The sequence below is a fragment of the Sebastes umbrosus genome, chromosome 10 (assembly GCF_015220745.1).
Source record: "Sebastes umbrosus isolate fSebUmb1 chromosome 10, fSebUmb1.pri, whole genome shotgun sequence".
Classification (NCBI taxonomy): domain Eukaryota; kingdom Metazoa; phylum Chordata; class Actinopteri; order Perciformes; family Sebastidae; genus Sebastes; species Sebastes umbrosus.
The window spans coordinates 19,289,352-19,310,467 of NC_051278.1; the positions used below are offsets into that span (position 1 = coordinate 19,289,352).

At 39.5% G+C, this 21,116-nt stretch overlaps 1 protein-coding gene across 6 annotated transcripts in view; it reads left to right on the forward strand.

The window, feature by feature from the left end:
• Positions 1–21,116, forward strand: part of pde10a (phosphodiesterase 10A) — a 66,839-nt gene that overhangs the window by 3,233 nt on the left and 42,490 nt on the right. For 2 of the 6 annotated variants that reach the window (XM_037782597.1, XM_037782598.1), the window contains exon 1: positions 20,171–20,658. The exons of the other annotated variants lie outside the window; for them this stretch is intronic. In XM_037782597.1, the coding sequence (XP_037638525.1) occupies positions 20,595–20,658 (64 nt within the window). In that variant the 5' untranslated portion in view covers positions 20,171–20,594. Of the gene's footprint in view, positions 1–20,170; positions 20,659–21,116 lie in introns of those variants that run through there. 6 annotated transcript variants of the gene reach the window in all.

The following is a 21,116-nucleotide window of genomic DNA, read 5'->3' on the forward strand; positions in this document are numbered from 1 at the left end:
GATTTATTTATCAAAAAACAACAAAAAACAATAAAACATAAGTCCACTCAGGTGCATGCTGGTCCTACCTGCTTATCTACCTATATAACCACGGGTACCCACAGTTTTACCCAATTCATGAACAAAAGAAAACAAAATACTAATTATGCAACAAACTAAATATAGGCTACTAAACAAGAAAATAATTAAACTAAACAAATAACTAGCAAAAGAAAACACTATTAAAAAATGAGTCCAAATAAAGTAAACATCTAGAATAATATATCAAACAATACTACTTTTGAAACAACAAATAAATAGCTCCTACAAGCTGTTATTTGTAACTCCAAAAAGCCTGCAGTCACAAATTATGAGTCAATAGACACAGACATGTAAAAGACCTCCCACCCCTCCTACATAGGAGCAAGAAGACACCCAGACTGAAAGAGGCGCAAAACTGTTTTGTGTCTCTTTATAGTCATTTGACAAATTTTCCAACAAGAAATGTTAGAAGTCACCTCATACAGAGGCTCTAGTCCAGGAGGCATTGGCCACTGATTGGCTCTCATTGATGGATGTGGCTCCTGCGTTGAGTAAAAAAGTGTTATTTTACACAGCTGCTTACTTACTGCTGTCTGCATCAGGTAACAGACACTAAACGAAGCCAATAACTGTAACAAACTGTGTTGTTACAGCTCAGGTCGCTTTGAGATTAAACACCTGGAAGTAGAACCAACGTTATCAACTACACAGATTTGAGGAAAGTAAAGCATTACATGTCTAAAAAACAGGACTGATTTTTGTTTATACTGGCTTTTATTTACCACCTGAAGATTAGCAACAATTTGCCCACATTTATATTTTTTTCACTAAATCACTGAGATCATCCCCATGACTGGATTAATCCTTCCACTTCTGGGTGTTTAATCTCAAAGCGTCCTTAGCTGTAACAACCCAGTTTGCTACAGTTAGTGTGTGTAGTGATTGGAGATCGGGATGAGCACACAGTTTATGACCGTGTAGCCATGCACACGTTATTGTTTGTTGTATTGTTATATTACTAGAGAAGCAACAGAGGTTGTTTGTGTTGAGTGCACGCGTCCAAACTAGTTTTTTACCCAGTGTAGCAATCACTCATTGGCTTTGAGTAGCAATAGTCAACACAACTCTCTTTTTCAGGAGGCAGCTTTTGAAATACCTCGATCGTCAGTGTGGCTGCTATTATGCTGGAGAACACATGACATGGGTTGTAAGTTCAAGGCCAAGAACCGCATCACCTTCAAGCAGAGAGTCGTGCGTGCTTGCATGAATAATCCTGTAGCAATGGAAACATGAGGACTAGACGTGTGGGCTGTTTCCTTTGCATCACTGAATGTGTCATTTGTAGATTTGGAAAATACATATCCCTAATTAAGCATACATTTCTGTTTGTCTTTTACTTTTCATCTCTTTCTAAGACTAGATCAGTCATCTCTGAAAATTACTGAATTTACTCTTGTTTTGTGCCACATGACGCCTTAAAAATTTGACTCATAAAAGGATCAGTTCACCCACATTACAAAAAAACTTACCACTGGTAATAAACACCAAGGCATGCTGATGGTTATGCTTTTACCTTCCCGGTTTTGAGATATCCATCTCTGTGACCTCTGCCTTCACTCTAACACAACAGAGGTCAATGGAGTTCAGTTTGTTTTGCTTAAAGCGTTGAAAAATGATTTCTAGAAATGTTATTTGCAACATGTCTTTCCAGAAACAGTGTCAAGTGTCCAAAGAACAAGAGTTTTCATAAAGACTAGTTCTTTGGTAGAAAGTAGGTCCATTAAACACTGTTAGCAGTGACGTCTGTGGAGAAGCATTTATTCTAAAAAAGACATTTTTAATGTAATTTTTCAACACTGTCAGCACCAAGAACAAAATTGTATTTACCACCATTGCATTAGGGTGGAGGCAGAAATCTTGATACCTGGACAAATCAAATCACATTCATCTGCATGGTTACCACTGGAGTATAAGCTTTTTGTAAGTTGAGTGAATTGACACTTTAAAGGGATTTTTGAATTAGGGTTGTATGAGGTACTCATCCATTGCCGGTGTATTACCTATAGTAGATGACGATCGGCACGCCCCCAGTTTGGAGAAGCAGGCAGGAGTACCGGCACGGAAGGAAAGCAATGTACTGGTGCCCCATCCAGCAGCAAAATGTGTTTTAGCCACCTAAAAAATAACCCACCTAAAAAAAAAACAATATCAGTTTAAGTGTTCGCTATATTTAGAATATCTTGCCATCAGACAGCCCTTTCTGACGGTGAACTGAAGCCGATATCTCTGCTCTTTTCAAAGCCACCAGACTCCTTTGACAAAATTTTACCTCACAGAACACAGGAGTTGCTGGTCTACCGCTGCCTCGACCGGTTAGTTTGTTTGTGTTATTATGTAACTTTTGTGGATCTGACCCAACCCTTTAAGACCTCAATATAAACTCCTAGATGCAGTGCAGGATTTACGGTAAACACTATGGCTTCCTCAGGCCGGCAGACTTGTTTGTTTTCACTGGAGACGTGACCTGTTTGCATCACAGTCTTTGGCTCTGTATCCTTTTGGGTGCATGCCCAAATGAGAGTTTCCCTTGCTTAACATGGAAGGAGAGCTGGGCGCTTCCATCCCCGACTGTGCCTGGCATCTGTGACTACTTAGGGGGTACAAACACCCACTGAACTCCTCCCACTCGAGAGTCTGCATGCTTTGATGCAGGATGGCAGCGCTATGTTGTACAGCACACTGTCATAGCAAATGAAGATTTTAAACCAAGTTATTATACACTCTAAGGAGTGATTTATGAAGGAACCAGAGAATAAACTGTAACTTCTTACTAAAAAAATCAGGCAGTAGTGCATAAGTGAACAGTATTGTGATATAGTTGTGAATAGCTACTGTTACAAAAAGCAGAGAAATACAATAAATCCATGATATATTTGTGCATCATGAACCAAATCTGGAAACCAGTCACTATGGCGCTGCTACTGTCGCTGCTCCATTCACTGTGGCCTCTGAGGGCTTGAGCTCGTATTTTCTCATGGAGATCGTTTTTGTTCGCTCAGATATCCCCGGCAAGGCCAGGAGGGGAGGTGTAGAAACAGGGGCATTGAGATTCATATCAGGACCACAAAGCATTTTTTGTCTTGCCTCTTGGTGTGTGCAGCCTGGACCTGTCGATTACAGGGCCGCTCCTGGGTGCTCCGTCCAGCCCCCTGCCCACCAACCACCACCACCACCACCACCGCTGGTCAACAGGCCTTCAGCTTTGTGAGTGATGAGTAAGATACAAAGCTAGGCATGAACCTTCATGTCTGAATGTATTGCTAAATTAGTTTTTTTCTCATTGATCCTGGCGAATGGCGCTGTGAGAAAGTTGAGCTGTAACAAGCATTAAGGTAATACAGAATGTAGGAATATAGACTAGACGCTCTGCTTTTATGCACATTAATACACTGGAAATTTTAAGAAATATTGAGATATCCAGTAGTGTTTTTTTTATTATTATTTAAATAAAGCCATCCTACAAATAATAAAATGATAAGATGTATCTGTGTTCTTAACTACAGTAAACTGCTTGGCTAATTCAATGCAGCATCAGTGGGTGCAACCTGTAAACACAACATTGACCCATTTGGCAAAAATGAAAGCAAACTGTTTCCTGTTTACACTTCCAGCAGATACGCAGCAATATTAGCATTCATTTGGAGTCATGTTTCTGGCAACCCTGTGAATGTAAATCCAATATACTTCTCCTTTTTGTTCTATTTGGGTCTCCACCGACTCCTCAGCAGTTAAATGCTCCACTGTCTTCACTAGCTGGTCTCTAACTTTGTCTTTATCTGAGCATTTTGCTGTTCACATTATAATAAGAAAAGATTATGTTATAACTGTATTAGTTTGTATGTCAAAATAGGGTGAAAATATCTTGTTATAAGAATATCATTTTCATGATAATGTGATCCGTTTTTCTTTTTCTGGAGTGCAGGGCTGGGCAATATGACGATATCAAAACAATATAAAAATATCTATCTTAAATGTTTTTCGATATTGTTTCTATCGCAATACTGGGCCTTTTTTTCTCTATAATTTTACTTAAAACTCTTATGTTCACTTTGCATTTAAGTTCTTAAAATTAGAAAATATTCAGTACTTCATTTGTCAATTATTTAATTCACACAGGAATATACAAAAATAGGATTTTTTAAATTTCATATAGACTATTTATTTATTGAATTAACACAAAACATGCTATATCGTGATACATATCATTATCGAGATATGAAATGACTTATATCATGGTAGAATATTTTGGACATATCGCCCAGCCCTACTGGCGCGGCAGCAATACGCTGCTGTAGAAAAACAGCTCTGATAAAGATATTGATTTTCGTGCAGCTTTGAGGTTTTTCATATCATTGGATGTGCTATTAATATGCACATTTATACGAATAGTATAGGACATAACGAGCACAATACAAGTTTGAACAAAACAAACAAAAAGTCTATGAAACAGCTCAAGTATAGCTATAAAAATTACTGAAATATGCATCAATATAACACTTTACACACCGCTTTAATAAAACCAGGAGAATTAAAAAAAAAAAAAAGTAAGTTTATATGATGGGTTGAAGCATAACAATTTTACTGTCTTCTTTGTTTTCCTGCATCAGACCCATTAGAGCAAATAATTGCCATAGATCTTCTCCACAGTAACAATGATGGTGCTCCCACCTCTTAGACAATACGTCAAGAAGAACATTACAAAAAGGTCTCCACTCACAGGAACAAAAAAGGCCTTGTTCCTATGAGACAGAAGATCGACGCAGGAAATGCCAGCTAGAGTTTCTCTTTCATTTTGAATTCAGACTGTTGAGAGAATAGTTCCAGATCTCGTGGATTGGTTTGTCCTCATAGATTAAAGTGAGGAGCAGCTCAACGTCACACACCGTCATGGCTTTCCAGCGGTGCACCATGTGTGTGTCTTTAGCTTGGCTTTGTGCCCACGATGCTGAAAGACTGTGCAAGTGCAGCACTCTCGTGACACCAAAGAGCACTTAGTGTGTAAACCACATGCAACACACATTCAAACGCTCACATATCCTCATGAATATTCTCGTCTGCGTTGTTCTCTGGAGACGACGCAGCGTCAGTCTATGAGGGCCGTAGCTGCAGACTGTTTGGAACAAGCTCAACTATTACAAGAATACCACTTAGTGGTCTTAAGGTGTATTGCAGGTCACAGTAGTGCACACAAAGATCAGGATCAAAGGATAAAAAGTCTTCATTTCATCATATTTGTTACATTTTTTACATTTATACCAAATGTTGACCTTTGCCCTCTCTGTAATTTGACAATAGCTTTAAGATGTCTACATCAGCGTCCTCAGACAGACAGACAGACGGACAGACACTAGGTGGAGCTAAAGTATAAAGATGAACAGCAGGGAGCAGCATCAGAGAAATTCACCACGGAGCAGACAACCATAACTCTGCATGAAGATGCTTTTCTTTAAAATTATTATTATTATTTGCAGACTTGGTAATCACCTTTTAAAAGTTCCACAAAATTATAGATTTATATGATCCTCTAATATCAAAAGATGTTTCAATGGCGCCGTTTTTTATATGAACTAGCAGAAGGCAGAAAAAAAAATCCATTCTATTGTTTAATCAATAGAATCATTGTTGTTAATTAAACATTGAGGTTATTGGTTTTCAGTATTTACTGTTTCAATTGGACTGCAGTGCTGAACAAGGTTAAGGCTTCTCCTTGTAGAACAATTGGATTCTAAACTACAATAAATCAGAAAAAATGCTATAGTTTCAGGGTTAGACGAGGCTAGAGTGTGCGCGTAAGTGTGTTTAGTTCATGAATGGATTGTGTCCATGTGTTATCAGTAAACAGGCAGACCTGACGTCTGGCTGCTCGGCCGTCTTGGCCTCCTGATGTCTGCTGTGCAGAGAGATTGACAGGCCTGTACGTCAGCACCCATATTTCTCACCTATGATCATACTGACTGTGTTTGGCTTCTGATGAGGGCTGCAGGCGGCCAGCTACCACTCGTCCCCCCCAGCCACTCCCCAGAATCTTTGAGCTCAATATGGAGCTCTCTTTCTTTCTCTTTTTTTAAAGTGTTTATTTTTTCAAGTCACAAAATTGATTCATATCAACCTAAACAAATTAACAATAAAGTCCAGCTACATTTCATTGTTTTATTCTTGCATCAGTCAATGTGCCTCTTTATCATGTAGTTGCTGTTAGTACTGAATGGGACTGAACAAAAATAAAAGTAAAAAAAAAAAATTAAATATTTGATCATTATTTTTACATGAAAAACACGATGTTTGCATATTTTGTATAACAATGCAATTAGAAGTAATAATTCTTCTTCTTTGTCCTTATGACAAAAGCACATCAGGCAGGTTTTGGGTAAATTATATATATATATATATATATATATATATATATATATATATATATATATATATATTATTATTTTTTAAATGTTGTGAGCCGTGTTGTGGTGTTAAAGATAATTTCCTCTTGGTGTGTCCATGTGTAATGCTTGCACAAGGAGCAGAGTCAAACAGTCAGTCGGCAGCGCCTCACTGTATACACACCGTACAGCGTCACGCAAGAAATACACTCTGACAAGCTGTGTGACATCACTCAGCTGTAAGTAACGATCCGATCTGTGTGTTTGGTGGTTAAAAGGCTTACGTTGGACCAGGACGTTGTTGGCTTCTCAGCCATGCATCGTTTTACTGAGGGAGGGTGTTTACCTTTTGTAAAGCCAGAAGGAACTCATCATTGTGTGTGTGTGTGTGTGTATGAGGTAGAGAGCGGAGTGATGGTTTGATGCAGCAGTGGAAGAAGTAATCAGATCCTTTGCTTGAGTATATAAAAGTAGTAATACCACAGTTTAAAAGTCAAAGTGTCCTCGAGCGAGACACTGAATCCCAAGTTGCTCCCTGGGCGTTTTACAGCAGCCCACTGCTCCTAAATGTTTAGGATGGATCAAATGCAGAGGTCACATTTCATGTATGTACCTGTATGTAGCTATATGATGATTCTAATAAAAGTTTAAAGTTTTTTTAAGTACTCTGTTACAAGTAAAAGTCCTGCATTTAAAATCATAAATAAGTAAAAGTGCATAAATATTAGCATCAATATATACTTTAAGTACCAAAAGTAAAAGTACTCATTATGCAGAATGGGTCATTTCAGAAAAAAAAAAATATATATATATATATATATACATATATATATATATAAAATGTTATATATTATATTATATATATATTATATATTATATATTTATTAGGGCTGACCCGAATGAAGCTTTGACCATTGCCATGGTATTCAACCTCCAAATCACTATTTGAATGCTTCATTTCTTTTTTAATTTTTCATATATAGGTATATAATAATAATGTATGAATCCCAAAATACCCCATGAAATAAGAAATAATCTCACAACATTATTTATTATTCATATTAAACATTAATTGTTATTAGTTATTCTCAGACAGATATTGCTGTTTTTGTATTTATCTTTATATATATATATATATATTTTTATATATATTAGGGCAGTCCCGCATAGCATTTTTAGTATTAAGTAATTTCAACTTTACATACTGCATGGGAGTGTAATCTATAACAAATAATTATAATGTATTAGTTGATTATATTTTTTATTACCAATCTGAATCTGCAAAGTAACTAAAGCTGTCATATACACTGTATGTAGTAGAGTGAAAAGTACAATATTATATAATGGAAAATACCAAAGTAAAGCACAGTCACCTCAAAATTGTACTCAAGTACGGGACTTGGTTAAGTGTATTCAGTTACACCCCACCACTGGTTTGATGGGCAGCTGATGAGGTCATGGCTCATGTCTCCTGCTTACGTCATCACATCTATAGGATGTGACTCTCTCTAGCAGAGCTGCAGCTGCTGCTCTCGTTGCTCTAACAGTGTCAGAGAGACACAGAAAAACCCTAAATCTGAACCACATTTTAGCCCACATGTTGATAAAAATCATCACGCCAGCCAGCAGACCTGCGGTGGAAAGCAAAATTTCTCTGAAAATGAAACAATATGTTTTTACATTCTCATTTTTAGTTTAGTCTATTAAGACGATATATTTTTTTTATACATGTATGTGTGCTCAACACGTGATCACACGTGCTCGCTCTCTCGTGCACATCTGAGGAGACACATCTGACCTCCTGTTTTGCATGCAGTTTTACAAGATTGCACAGTGAAGCGTTTCACATGGCCGAGTGACGTCAGCAAAGCAAAATGAGCACTGTTTGTTTTGTTTTTTTCTTTCGCCTGCACAGACCTCTGACCACATGCTCATCATCATCATCATAGTCATCCTCTAGAATTACAGATGTGATAATCTAGGTCAGAAGTGGTGCCAACAGGAAACACTGTCCGCTAATCTAAATAACCAGGATCTGTATGTGTGAGAGATGCATGAGTGTGTGTGTGTGAGTGTGTGTGTGTGTGTGTCGGTGTAAATATCGGACTGTGTGTGTGCGTCAGAGAGAAAAAAGGCTGAATATATATTTTTATGAATTTATTTCTGAATTTGTGAAAGAAAATTCTGTTTATTTGCTCAAAACTACATTCTTTAGGATTTTATAGAAAGAATAGAAAGAATAGAATAGAAAGAAAAATCCCTAATTAATCCCTTAATGTTAAAGTACACTTCAGAGCTATTAAATACTATTTAATGCTATAATAATATAGCATTAAATATAATGTATAATATAATTCTGGGCGGGTTTATTAGCTATGCATCCTTTGATACTGAAAGCCATTTGGTTACTCTGGAAAAATCGGCAGTTGCATCAGCTATGATATATGCTGCATTTACGTAAATACATGAACATTACCTTAATGCTGTATAAGATGCAAAGAATAATGTATGCTAAGCTGTTGCTTTGTGAGAACATGTAAAAAGCTTCCTCCTTTTTCAGCACTGTATTTGTGTGATTGTGGTATAATATAATAAAATACACGTCTGCTGGTGCACTATTAAATGTCATTGAATGGTGCAGTACTGTATGGGTTTAATGCACATAAATTACATCTAACCGTGTATGTGTGTGTGTGTGTGTGTGTGCATGTGGTAAACGTTCAGGCAGGCATAATGTGTGCCAGCTCTGTGACGTCGTAGAGGACATGAGGCCCAGGTGGGTGCTGTGAGTGGCAGTAACAGCATCTCCTGCTCGAGCCTGCCCCATCTCTGACTTCATTGGCTCCAGCTCTGACGCAGATACACGCACCAACCCCCCTCCCTCCCACCGCTCACTTCTTTCATCACGTTTTTTTTTTCTCTCACCCATTTAAATGTTTTTTGTTTTTTTTTGATTCATGTGCTTTCTGCAGCTCCCTCCTCCTACTGTAGCGCTCCACATCACATATCTGCACCGTTGTGCGCTTTGTGCTTTCTCTGTTTTCTCTCTCGTGCATTGATAGAAACCTTTTCTTTCATTTTATTTCTCGCCATATTACCCCACGTTAATCCTCTCTCCTTTTTTAATTTAATTGTGCAGTGTGATGAGGTCTAAATCATGGCGAGCCACTGAGAGCATTAGAGGTGTTATATGGTCACATTAAATTTGTCAGCATGTGGCACAAGAGCAGACGACGGCTTCCACTGTTTCAGTCAACTGCTGCATTAAAACCGTTGAAATGTGCAATAAAATATGTTCAGCATGGATCACGTCGTAACATTTTGTCCACCGACTGCACACTGTAGTTCTGTTAAGCGCAATCACGTAGTGAACAAGCTTTCCCTCTAGGTCTCATTTACAGTTTTTCTGTTGACAAATTTATTAATAAACTAAAATAATTGAAAATTAAATAACTTAAAAGAATGTAATCCGATCTCAAAGGTGTAAATTGTAATATAGGAAGGGAAACTAAAAAACACATTATATTTTTTATCAGTCTCTCCTTAATAAGAAGAATAAGAACTGTATTTTTATACTGTACAAGCCATTTAGCACGATACCATTTAGCCACAGTTGTAGCACAGCTGTCCACATTGTCTGCTAACAGTGTGTCTGATGCTGTGAATTTAGGCGGAGGAATTCTGGCACTGCTCTGACTTCATTCAACACTTCATTTTTGCAGTCAGAGTAAGCTATGCTGCTCCAAGTGTTGCCTTACAAACCTCTACGTTTACTGTCTAGAGTGACCTTCATGCACAAGAATACCCGTCAGCTTCCAGGGGCGCTACAGTTTGCCCTGACCTTTGACCTCCATGTAGATAAATGAGAAATGATATGAGACTCTCCCTGCAGGGAATACATAACTAATCATTCAGAATTTGCTGATAGAACTGGCATTAATGAAACATTTTTATCAGAGGTGTCATTCGTCTGGTGCTTCACAGTACAGTAATTACTCGGTTACAGTACGTCTACTTTTATTTGCTATTTTTCCTAGCCTTTATAGAAACCACTTTTCTAACCATGCAGCGTTGTCGTGAACCGCTCATCGCTCGTTGACTCAAGGGAAGTGAAGAAGAGTTAGGTTGTAACGTTAGTATATCCAGCATCTAGCAGCAAAAGTGAACTGTAAAGGCCCGCTGCGGCTGACATGCTATACGCAGAGCCCTGAAACCCTGCCCCCGCTGATGCACAGAGCGCTATCGCTTGTTTATTCAAAGTTTAATAATACTAAACGTGTCGCGTGTTGAAATTGCACCAACTTCGACACTGCACGTCCTTTGGTCCCCAGCAATGCACCCGCCAAATGTGAAGTAGATCGGATGAGTGGTTCTTGAGATATGCAAAGGACACAGACAGATATTCCTTGCTTTAGATTTAAATTGATGGAGCTTCAAAGCTGTGCGGGTCCCAAGACCAACCAGTAAGAGTCGCTAGAGCAGTGGACATGATCATTCACCATACTAGGGATTATATTGTGCAATGACAAGTGGCTTGACTGACTGAACCATTGATGGTTTTTGGGGTCTTGACCAGATGTCAGACTTGACTTAACCATCAGAATACAAATAAGATAACTCAGTATCATCACTTTACAGTATGGCCTTTCAGAAAGATCAGTTTAACAAACTGTCTCTAGAAGGGACACTAATAAAATGTCTAGACTAAATGGTATTTACTGTATATGGCCTGCACCAAATTGGGTTAGATTATCCAGTTAGTCGGTCTACATCCTGCCTACTGACCAGTCACACCGTTTCATCATTCCTTGTCCTTAAACTCTGGAGCACCATTGGTAGATAGAGGCTCTGTCATTTTTTGGGACCCTGACAGCCAATCTTCACGCTATTGCTGTCAGGGCAACACAGTTCCCAGCAAGAGGTTTGTTGTCACACTGGAGACGCTGGATGTGTAGAGGCCAGAAATCAGTCATTTAACCAGCTCCACCCCAAGTGAAAGTTAGGCCCATCATCCTCCTCAGGTTCCATGAACACACTGTTACTGTCAGGGAGTCCATAAAAGGCAACCTTCCCCAGATCAGCCCGTTTCCTGTTGACAAGCCAGTGCTGCACCTCTTCTGGAGGGACATGCAGGCAGCTGAAGAGCCAAGTTTTATTGGTGGACACTTGCCCTTGGGCCCTTGGGGACACCAAATGTAATCCCTGCTGTGTAATCTACACACTGATGCAGCAATGCCGGCAAAAACACAGTCTTTAATGGTTCCATTGAACTAGACTCTATGTTTCCCATGTGGAAGGAAGTCCTCCAGGATACAGATGAGTCAGAACATGTGACAGGCCACAAACTGTGCGCTCAGGCCTACATGTCCGCTGAGAAGCTCAGACTCCCGCGAGCTAGCAAACTCAAAGCAGCTACTATACAGAATTTGTTATTTTGGCCAATTTCTCATTAGGATTTGGGAGCGGGGTGGAGCATCACTTACAAACATGTACATTTGGATCTCATTGAGAGCTTGGATCCAGATTCAACTTTATTGCAACAGGAGGAAACCATCAAAGCTTCTGTTGGGCAATAGAAAGATTCCAAGAATCATCTGGTTTAACACAAAATCATCTGGTTCAACCCAACAAATGTTCACACTTTAGAGGACATATATATGAAATACAGGTCAAGTCAACTGAGAGTCTGAGACCAACCTCTACTTGCTCTACTCACCTTCCTCTCTCCTCACTGTTGTCAGTTCAGTCTGAAAAGTGAAGTCAATGCGGAAGTGCCTTAAACTTGCATTCTTTCTAACAGCCAGCAGGGGGCGACTCCTCTGGTTGCAAAAAGAAGTCTGATTGTATAGAAGTCTATGAGAAAATGAGCCTACTTCTCACTTGATTTATTACCTCAGTAAACATTGTAAACGTGAGTTTATGGTCTCAATCTCTGGTTTCAAGTCTTCTTCAATGCAGCATGATGTTCGTTTAGTAAATTATGGCCCCATTTAGAGTCAAATAGACCATAAAGCAGGGGATGCTTTAGGGCGTGGCTACCTTGTGATTGACAGGTCGCTACCACGGCATTGTCCGATCTGGGAGTTGTCTGTGTTTTCGTCTTACAACTTTAACCCTTTCACAGTATGTTTTCAGTTCATGAAAGTTAATTATAACATTTTGGGTGCCTAAAAATTTCTTATTCAGCGTTAGGTTGTGCTTAGCTCCAACCTCTCGTGTCACTTCTGGTTGCAAATAACCAAGAAGGCGATGGCCAAAAATTCTGAACTCAAGGCTTTAACACCGTAGTCCACAAACCAATGGGTGACGTCACTGTGAATACGTCCACTTCTTTTATACAGTCCATGAGTCAGAAGCATTATGGACGCTAAACCTCTTGTATATTCATAGTGGACCCAGATCAGATCCATTTGACCAGGCAATAAAGATTATGGTCATGATTTTGATAATCCAACCCCTCTGGATGGACTTTCTCAGCAAGTGGCTGGCTGTATATGAAAGCCAAGACTTTGATGCATTGTGGTGACATCACACCAATTATATATTATGCACCCAGACAGGCTGAGTGAGGAATAATCTCCGGAGACATGTAATGCCGAGAAAAGCCTTCATGCTTCCTCTTGTGTTCTCCATTTTGGTCTTGGTTGCCATTTTCCGTGAGAATCGACAGCGACAGCAGGTTGATATGATGACTTTTCACATCACAGCAATTTAATGACCATGCTGATTATTTTTAATTTTATTTAATTGGTTAAATGCAGCAAACGTTATATGGCCAATTGTGTTTTCTAAATCAGAGTGAGTTCAGTGAGAAATTCAACTTTTTAATATTTTATTATCTCATTATTCATTTTGGAAATCCAAATGTACAGTATAAAACCTGCTACAAAGTATGTCCAATGGAAGAACTCGTTGTATTTTGCGACATTAACTAATTTGAGTACTTTTATTTATTATGACTGTTTTCAAAATATAACAATATTTAATCTATATTTATCCCCTGCTATTTCTTCTTCTTGTTTTTGTGAAATCTAAACACACACCTAAACATACATACTCCTTTAATGTAATGATCCAGTAACTGTATCACTAACATTGCCTCATATAATCTATAGGGCTTTCTACCGATACAGACCGAGATTAAATTCGAATTTGTGTAGGATAATTTCTTTTTGCCACAGTAACACATACTGTATGTGGTTATACAGACAAATATGAACAATGTTACATAATGTGCCAGAGACAATCTCAGAAAAGGTGAGAGAAGGAGAACAGGAGAGAACAATGAGATCAATGAATCGCATGTCCTAATGATGTCTTAGAAGAAGAAAATAAAAAACAGAAAGATGTTCAGAACATTGAGCGGTAAACAAAGATGTCATCTTCTCTCCTGGGATCGTGAGGACGTCTGAGCGAGCAACAAACCTTTCCTCTGGGTGCTTCTAATATACCACAATCTGACGGCAGTTGTTCAAAATGGAAATTATTAAGAGGACTGAGGGCAGGCGACGATATGCTGCATTTCCATTAACCTAAATTATGCACCTATCTCACATTTGTCCTAATGGATCACAGTGCAATGACGTCCATTGACGTCACGTTTCAGACGATCCGCATTGCAGTCGCATGCAAATTTGCGCATGCCAGGCTTTGTGTAAATGTGGAACTCCTTTTTTTTCATTATTGCATTTTCCAATAAGAGTAAACAGAGGCAGTAATATGCTCATTGGTTGTTGAACTAGTTGCGAGCCAAACTGTGAAGATGTGCATAACTCCCTCAGCCCCCCAGGGACCCTGTATTTTCATGGGCCTGCCTCTGACGTCAATGCTCCGGCTGTCCTGTGGATTGTCAGAACAGACTATTCAGTTGGGGGGGAGGGGACTGGAAGTCTCTGTGGTGTGTGTCTGCCGCATGTGATGTGTGTGTGTGTGTGTGCCTTCGTGGATGTAACTGTGCTCCTGTGTGTATATGTGTTCATGCTTGTGTGTGCTCGCATGTGATCTGTAAATGTTTCACTTACATCTGGGGCGTGTGTGTGTGTGCAGAGTGCAAAAAGCTTGTACAGTGCCTTGAATCAGAAATGTGCTTAAGTGGATGAGGTCTGTAATGTGGGGGTAGGGGGGTGAGGCTGTGTGTGAACAAGCGCACACACGTCTGAAGATGTGCAGCTCTTACGTTAGGAGACAGAGGCCGTATAGTCGCGAGGAGGATGTTTGCTGAAAACGGCAGAGAGAGGGGGGGAACAGCTAAGCATGGCTGCCGACCACTTCACTCTTATAGGTCAGCTGTTGATCCCCCAGCGGACGATAGTAAAGCAGCAGCCATATAGGAACCTTCTGCATGTGACACACACACACACACACACACACACATGCCATATTAAGACACATGAGATTTCAGCTTCTTTCATCATCACCTTTTTGATTTCCATAAATTTCTCTTTAACGCACATGCTATCCATTCACAGATGGATATGGGATTTGGTGGCAGGATATTGTTGACAGAGAAAAGAGTGCGCACTGCCTGTCCAGATTGATACAGATCAAGCCAGAGAGAGTCCTGGCTGGCGGACATTTTGAGGTTTGATTGGGTCTGTGGTGCTTTTATTCCAACAGTATCCAAATAAATAAAAAAAGATACCGTGACGCAGATTTAGCCACAAAATGTATCTGTTGACCTGTCTGTCTGCCCTCTTCTGTAAATATATCATTTTTACATTATCCTCAATGTAGCACAATCAACAGGGATCAATAGTGGACTGTAACAAAGTACATTTACTCAAGTACTTTACTTTAAGTACAAATTTAAGGGACTCCAAATTCTACATTATTCTTCTACTGGACTACATTTTGACTAAATTTGTACCTGCTTTTACCTTGTAGCACTTTGAGGTTTGTTTCAAATGTAAAGTGCGTTACAAATAAAATGTATTATTTTTATTATTATTTCAAAGGGAAATATTGCGCTTTTTACTCCAAGTATTTGACAGCTATAGTTATTAGTTTCATTGCAATTTAAGGTTTTACATACAAAACATATGATGAGCTTATAAAATATGATATGATGCACTGTTATAGATAAAATGACCCAACAGTAAATACAATTACACTTGAAACAATTGCAGCTTGGTTGGAGAAAACAATTTGAAGATTTCACTTTGTGCTCTCATCAAGTATATGAGCAAAGAAATCTTTAATGAAAATAATTATTAGTTGCAGCCCTCAAGCAGCTGCAACAGTAAAATGCTACTTTGCAATTTGCATCAGTGATAATAAACCCTTTGATCCTTTTCATAGGCCGCGGAAGCAGCAGGGTCAGGGAGGGGGGGGGCCGCGGCCCGGGTGACTTTTGGAGTCTGATTTTATATTTTTAGGAATAAAAGCCTGAATTGTATTGCTGTTTTTTCTGAAAAAATTGTACTTTAAAAGAGCTAAACGATATTGTTAGCGTCACCCACTCCCACTGACTGCTACAATGCAATTTGACATTTACGGCGCCGAACGTAGTACTGAAATGGAGCGAAGGAGATGGACAGGCAGATAGACTGACGGAACACATCATGTTGCTTTGCGTGGTTGTAAAGAGAGCAAGAAAAAGCTGCAAACAGCAAACAACAAACAGCAAACAGCTGTTTCCACGCGCCTCCCCCTGCTGATTTAATCTTGTATCTAAGTTAGCGCTCTGCTAGTGCTACGTTCTCATACAAGTGCTCTGATTAATAAATGTATTCTTTAATTTTCAAACAGTATTCTCATGTTTTTTTAGTTACTTAACCTTTCTGAGGCTATTGCATGGTTAAATCAATAAATTTAATTTTATTCATTTTTAACAGCCCCCTCTTCATCCTGGTGCATGGCCTTGGTGTCGGTGTCGCACTAAAAAAAGTGCTCTGTAACGTTACTAACTACTCATACATCAGTAATATAGGTCTGTGTCTGTTTCAATGCATATGCCCCCCACCCCCTCCACGTGCCTTGAAATTATGGTCCCTTCCATGGTCCATGCTTTACATACATTTTGATAATAACACAAACTTTTACTTGAGTAACAATGCAAGACTTTTTACTTTTACTGTCAGGAGCAACATACTAAATTGTGTTACCATCAATAGAGAAGCTATACAACTGAATGTTCCAGTGGGACTACATTATCATCACATTGTGAAATGAAAAGTAATTAGAAATGCATTCATCAAAATCGTAAAATGTCAGGGTCAAAGGGTCACAGCGAGTTGATAAACTAGTCCGTCAACTTGCCCGCCAGAGATGCCAAGCGGCTCCCAGCAACCAACAGTGTGTCCCTAACAAAACGCAGCTTGCTTTGTGTACTTAAAATAGTACAGGCAACATGTGACGGCTCAAGATTTGCTTGGATCATTCTGTTGCTTCTGTGCCATTTTGAAAGATAAGACTCCTGTGTTTCATATACATTCAAACAGAATACCATTTTACGCCACTGTGTGCAAAAATACAACTTTCTGTGTAGATAAAACCAATACTTTAGTGCAATTTATGTTTCTATTTCATACCAATTGGACCAATCTAAACATAGTTGAAATATCAGTTTGATTCAGGTCAAGCCGGTCAGTTCACTTCCTGTTATGTAATAATAATCATTTAAACGTTAAAATGGTTGCTGGATCAGAAGGGTTTACTGGTGGGTCACAGGCAGAGTTGTGGCGGCCCTTGTGATCTACCGCATTTCCCTATAAGTTCCTCATCCATAACCGTCTCACATAAGCTCATGAACTTCCAGTCATGAACTTTTACTGTGAATGTTTGAAAGCATTTGTTTTCCATCTTAAATTTCCATGCATAAGCTACTTGAAGTGCAGGAAGGATGCACAGAGGTGAGCCCTGAAGGGGCTGAAGGAGCTCTCTGATTAACAGGCATGAACGAAAATGTGAATTCATCAGATTCAAATGTGTATCTATCCTCCAACGAAAGGCTGACAATGTGTTGCGTGTTAATTGTTTTATTTCACCTAAATGGCTGAATTGACTTCCCTTCAGCATTCAACCTCCCAAATTCTTGTGCGTTAGAAAATATTACTAGATGCATGCTTTATTGCAATAATATTACTCTTCACATAATCAAAAGGCAGCATGTGAAATAAACAGACGTGTCTCTGTAAGATGCATTCCTCATTTAAGGGCTTTTCTCATCGGGCTGAAAATGGAGGGAAAAGCGACAGAGTGTGTCAGAGAGAATCCATTATGTTATACGTGACCTCTGAATGGACCAGCTGCTCGAGAGTGTAGGAATGCCGGTGATTGATAGCACGCGTGCTGACGCAACCCACCACAGCTCCCACACCTCTCTCTCTCTCTGTCTCTCTGCCGATATGATCAGTATACGCTGCGGCCATGAGGGAGTCTGGCACGCCGTATGCCGTATCATGTTGCAGACTCAGAGCTGTTGAGGTGCACTGTGAGCGCTGATAACACAAGCACACATCTAACAAAGGTCGCGGAGATAGGGAGCGCACTTCATTTGGAACTTGATGTGGGATCCTCACTTAAACTATTCGCACAGAAACAAAACAGATTAGCTTTTTAAACAGGAATCATTCACTAATCTGAACTAAGATCTTTATGTAGTCTGTATATTATGTGTAGTTTTGCAATTTATGACAAAAAATGTGTTCCCCGTCAGGATTGTTTTTCTCTACCAACTTCCTGTAAATGTGTCTCTTTTTCTCATGGACATTATTAGTGGAAATATAAACAGCAGTGGTGATGCATTGCGTGGCTAGCTTTAAAGCAAAAGAACTGTACAGTTAACAGGAACTAAGTGTGGCCTTAAAGACGTCAGAGGCGGTTCAAACTGTTACAGGAAATCCTCTGACTAACATGTGAATCTGAAAATAACAAAAAAAGAGGGGGGTAATTCTGTCTTAATTGTAGAAACCAAACGATTGTTCAGCATTCTTACAATTGTGCATCTGTGTATTCAGCTCCCATTGTTTTTTCTCCAGTCAGTGCAGAATGTATCATCTGGTTGACCTGCATTTGAGGTTAATTAGGTTATTTTCTATCATTATCATTATAGGATTTGATATTATTAGTATATAGGATTATAACTCTCTGGTCTAAATATTTCAGTTGCACTGCAGATGTGCAGATTTTGCAGTCATTTGCAGAGTTGGGCTTTTTGCTGAAGGAACAGACTACATTGATTTATTTCATCGTGCCAATTCAAGGCGATATTTACAATTATAATTTATGTAAATGTGCGCCCGGTGAAATAAATCAATTGAATGCATTCCTGTAGTGAATGCAAGTCTCTGCAGATATTTGAAGTCAGGGGGCTGAAATATCAACGGTGGTCCAGAAAAAGTCAGAAAGACAAATCTCATTTACTTATCACAAAAGAACCTTACGTAAAAGCTCAAGATAGATAAGACACGAATTAGACCTCGGCATGTTCAAAGTTTAGAGTCTAAACTTTAGACTGTCCCTGCTCGCTCGCTCGCTCGCTCACTCTCACACATGCACACATTGTTTGAGTGTTCTGTATGTTAAATATGCTTTTCTTTTGCTGCATCATAATGAAAGTTTGTTCAAATCTAAATTAATTTTTACCAGACAGATCTCTTTTTTAACTATGAAAGACTGTTCTTCTGAATGAAGGTGCACACAGTTTTAGTTTGGTATTAACCAACTTAACTCTGCAGATCCCTATTTTTAACTCTCCTGAGGAGGTCATAGGTCAAGGTCTACTCTGCACCTGGAGGGAATTCAGTGTCTTGCTAATTGGCTCTGTCTGCAAGATGCAGCAAGATGCTTTTAAACACTGCTGGACCTATTTTAGGCATTGCATGCATGCATTGCATTGCATGACGCTCCATTAATTTTGTCCTGCCATGCTGTAAATGTGGAGGTCTGTCTGTCGTCTCATCCTTGACCACTGAGCCGTGGATCAGAGAAACAGCAGCCGCGTGTCTCTGGAGAGCTCTGGGGCATTGCGCATGGCTCGGCTCGGCCTCCTTTTACGCAGCAGCCAAAGTCAGGAACAGGAACAGCAGTTCAACAGCGTCAAGAGTGCGCTCACCAGACGCGTCAAGTGCGTCAAAACACCGGAAATAAACACGATTTACCCTTCAAAATAAGAGATTGGTGTATAGAAAAAAAACTTAGTGGATGAAATCTTTGGAAATATTGGTAATCAGTGACTTTTTTTTTTTGAAGATGAGACACACGCTCTGTCGTGGTGTATTTATGAATGTTTGCAGTTTGATATCTCACATCAAGATTGTGCATAAAGGCCAAGTTAGCCATATGCATCAAACTCTGTTTAGAGGAAATTCTTGAAAATTATTGTCAAAACTACTTAAATTATTGACAAAACATTATGTTCAGTATTCCTAACAAGAAATATTTGCACTATCTGTTTTATTTTGTTTATAGCTTATTTTGTATATTGTATATTGGTAGAATTTCAATTTTTTTTGTATTCTTATTTTAGTCTAACGTTTTTATCTATTCTTTTGTTATTATACTGCTTATTTGCACCAACAAAACCAAAGCAAATTCCTAGTGTATACCTCTTACACCTGGCAATAAACACGATTCTGATGCTGCTTCTGATTCTGATTCTGAAGGCACCCTACATAATCATGCAATGTGGCTTTTATTTTGAAAACTAGAGCAGAAGTCGTGCTAGATAGTTGTGGCTGACTTGACACAGTTGCGCTCCTGTCTTCCTCTCTCTCTCTCTGAGTGTGTGTGTGTGTGTGTGTGTTTACCCCCGTGTCTCTATGCTCCGTGCTCTCCGCTCCTCCAGTCTGCTGCTGCTGCTGCTGCTGCTGCACATCCACAGCGGAGCCACCACGCCGAGGAGGCGGGCCGACTGTAGCTACACCTCGGCCAGCGGTGCTCGGTCATAGCGCTGGAGGTGGAGGAGGAGGAGGGGGGGGCAGCACCACACTAAACCGTGCACACACACACACACACACACACACACACACACACCAAACGCATTGAGGACACCATCACCATCACATCAACGCATGTACTGGAATAGTTTTTTTTGTTTTTGTTGTTTTTTTGTGCCCGAGACGCACCAGTAGTTGCAGCTGCAAGAGGCGCACTTATCTCCGGAGCTCCTCTCTCTCATTGTGCGCTCACTATCCCGACATGGAAGATGGTCCGTCTTCAACAAGCTGTTTCAGAAGGTTAACGGACTGTTTCCTGGGTGCAAGTAGGTGTTTTTTTGACTAACAGTGTTTAAAGAGTGAAACAAAAATGAAAAACTGTTTTTTTTATGCACAAGTCCTGCAGGCGGTGCGTTATGTGCCCATGTGTCTATACCCAACTTTATGAATGACAGATTGATGGCTGATCTGGATGGGTGGGGACTTCATTGAAAGGGGGGACCGGGCAGGATTTGGAAAATGTAGCGTGCGTTTCTACAATCCGTTATAATAAAATATCGAGCTGGTTTATGATGAGCTGGCTTGGTCTATGATGGAGAGGACAGTCAGCAGTGCTGCAATAAAAACGAACATGACATCAAAAAGAGAGGAGAAGTCTGCAGCTTGAACCGGAGTGATTATAGACAGTGTACATACAGTTTAACTTACAATAAAATTAAAATATATATATATATATTCCTGTAGAAATTTGAGTTCAGGGCTGTGGTTCAGGGTTAATAGAAAT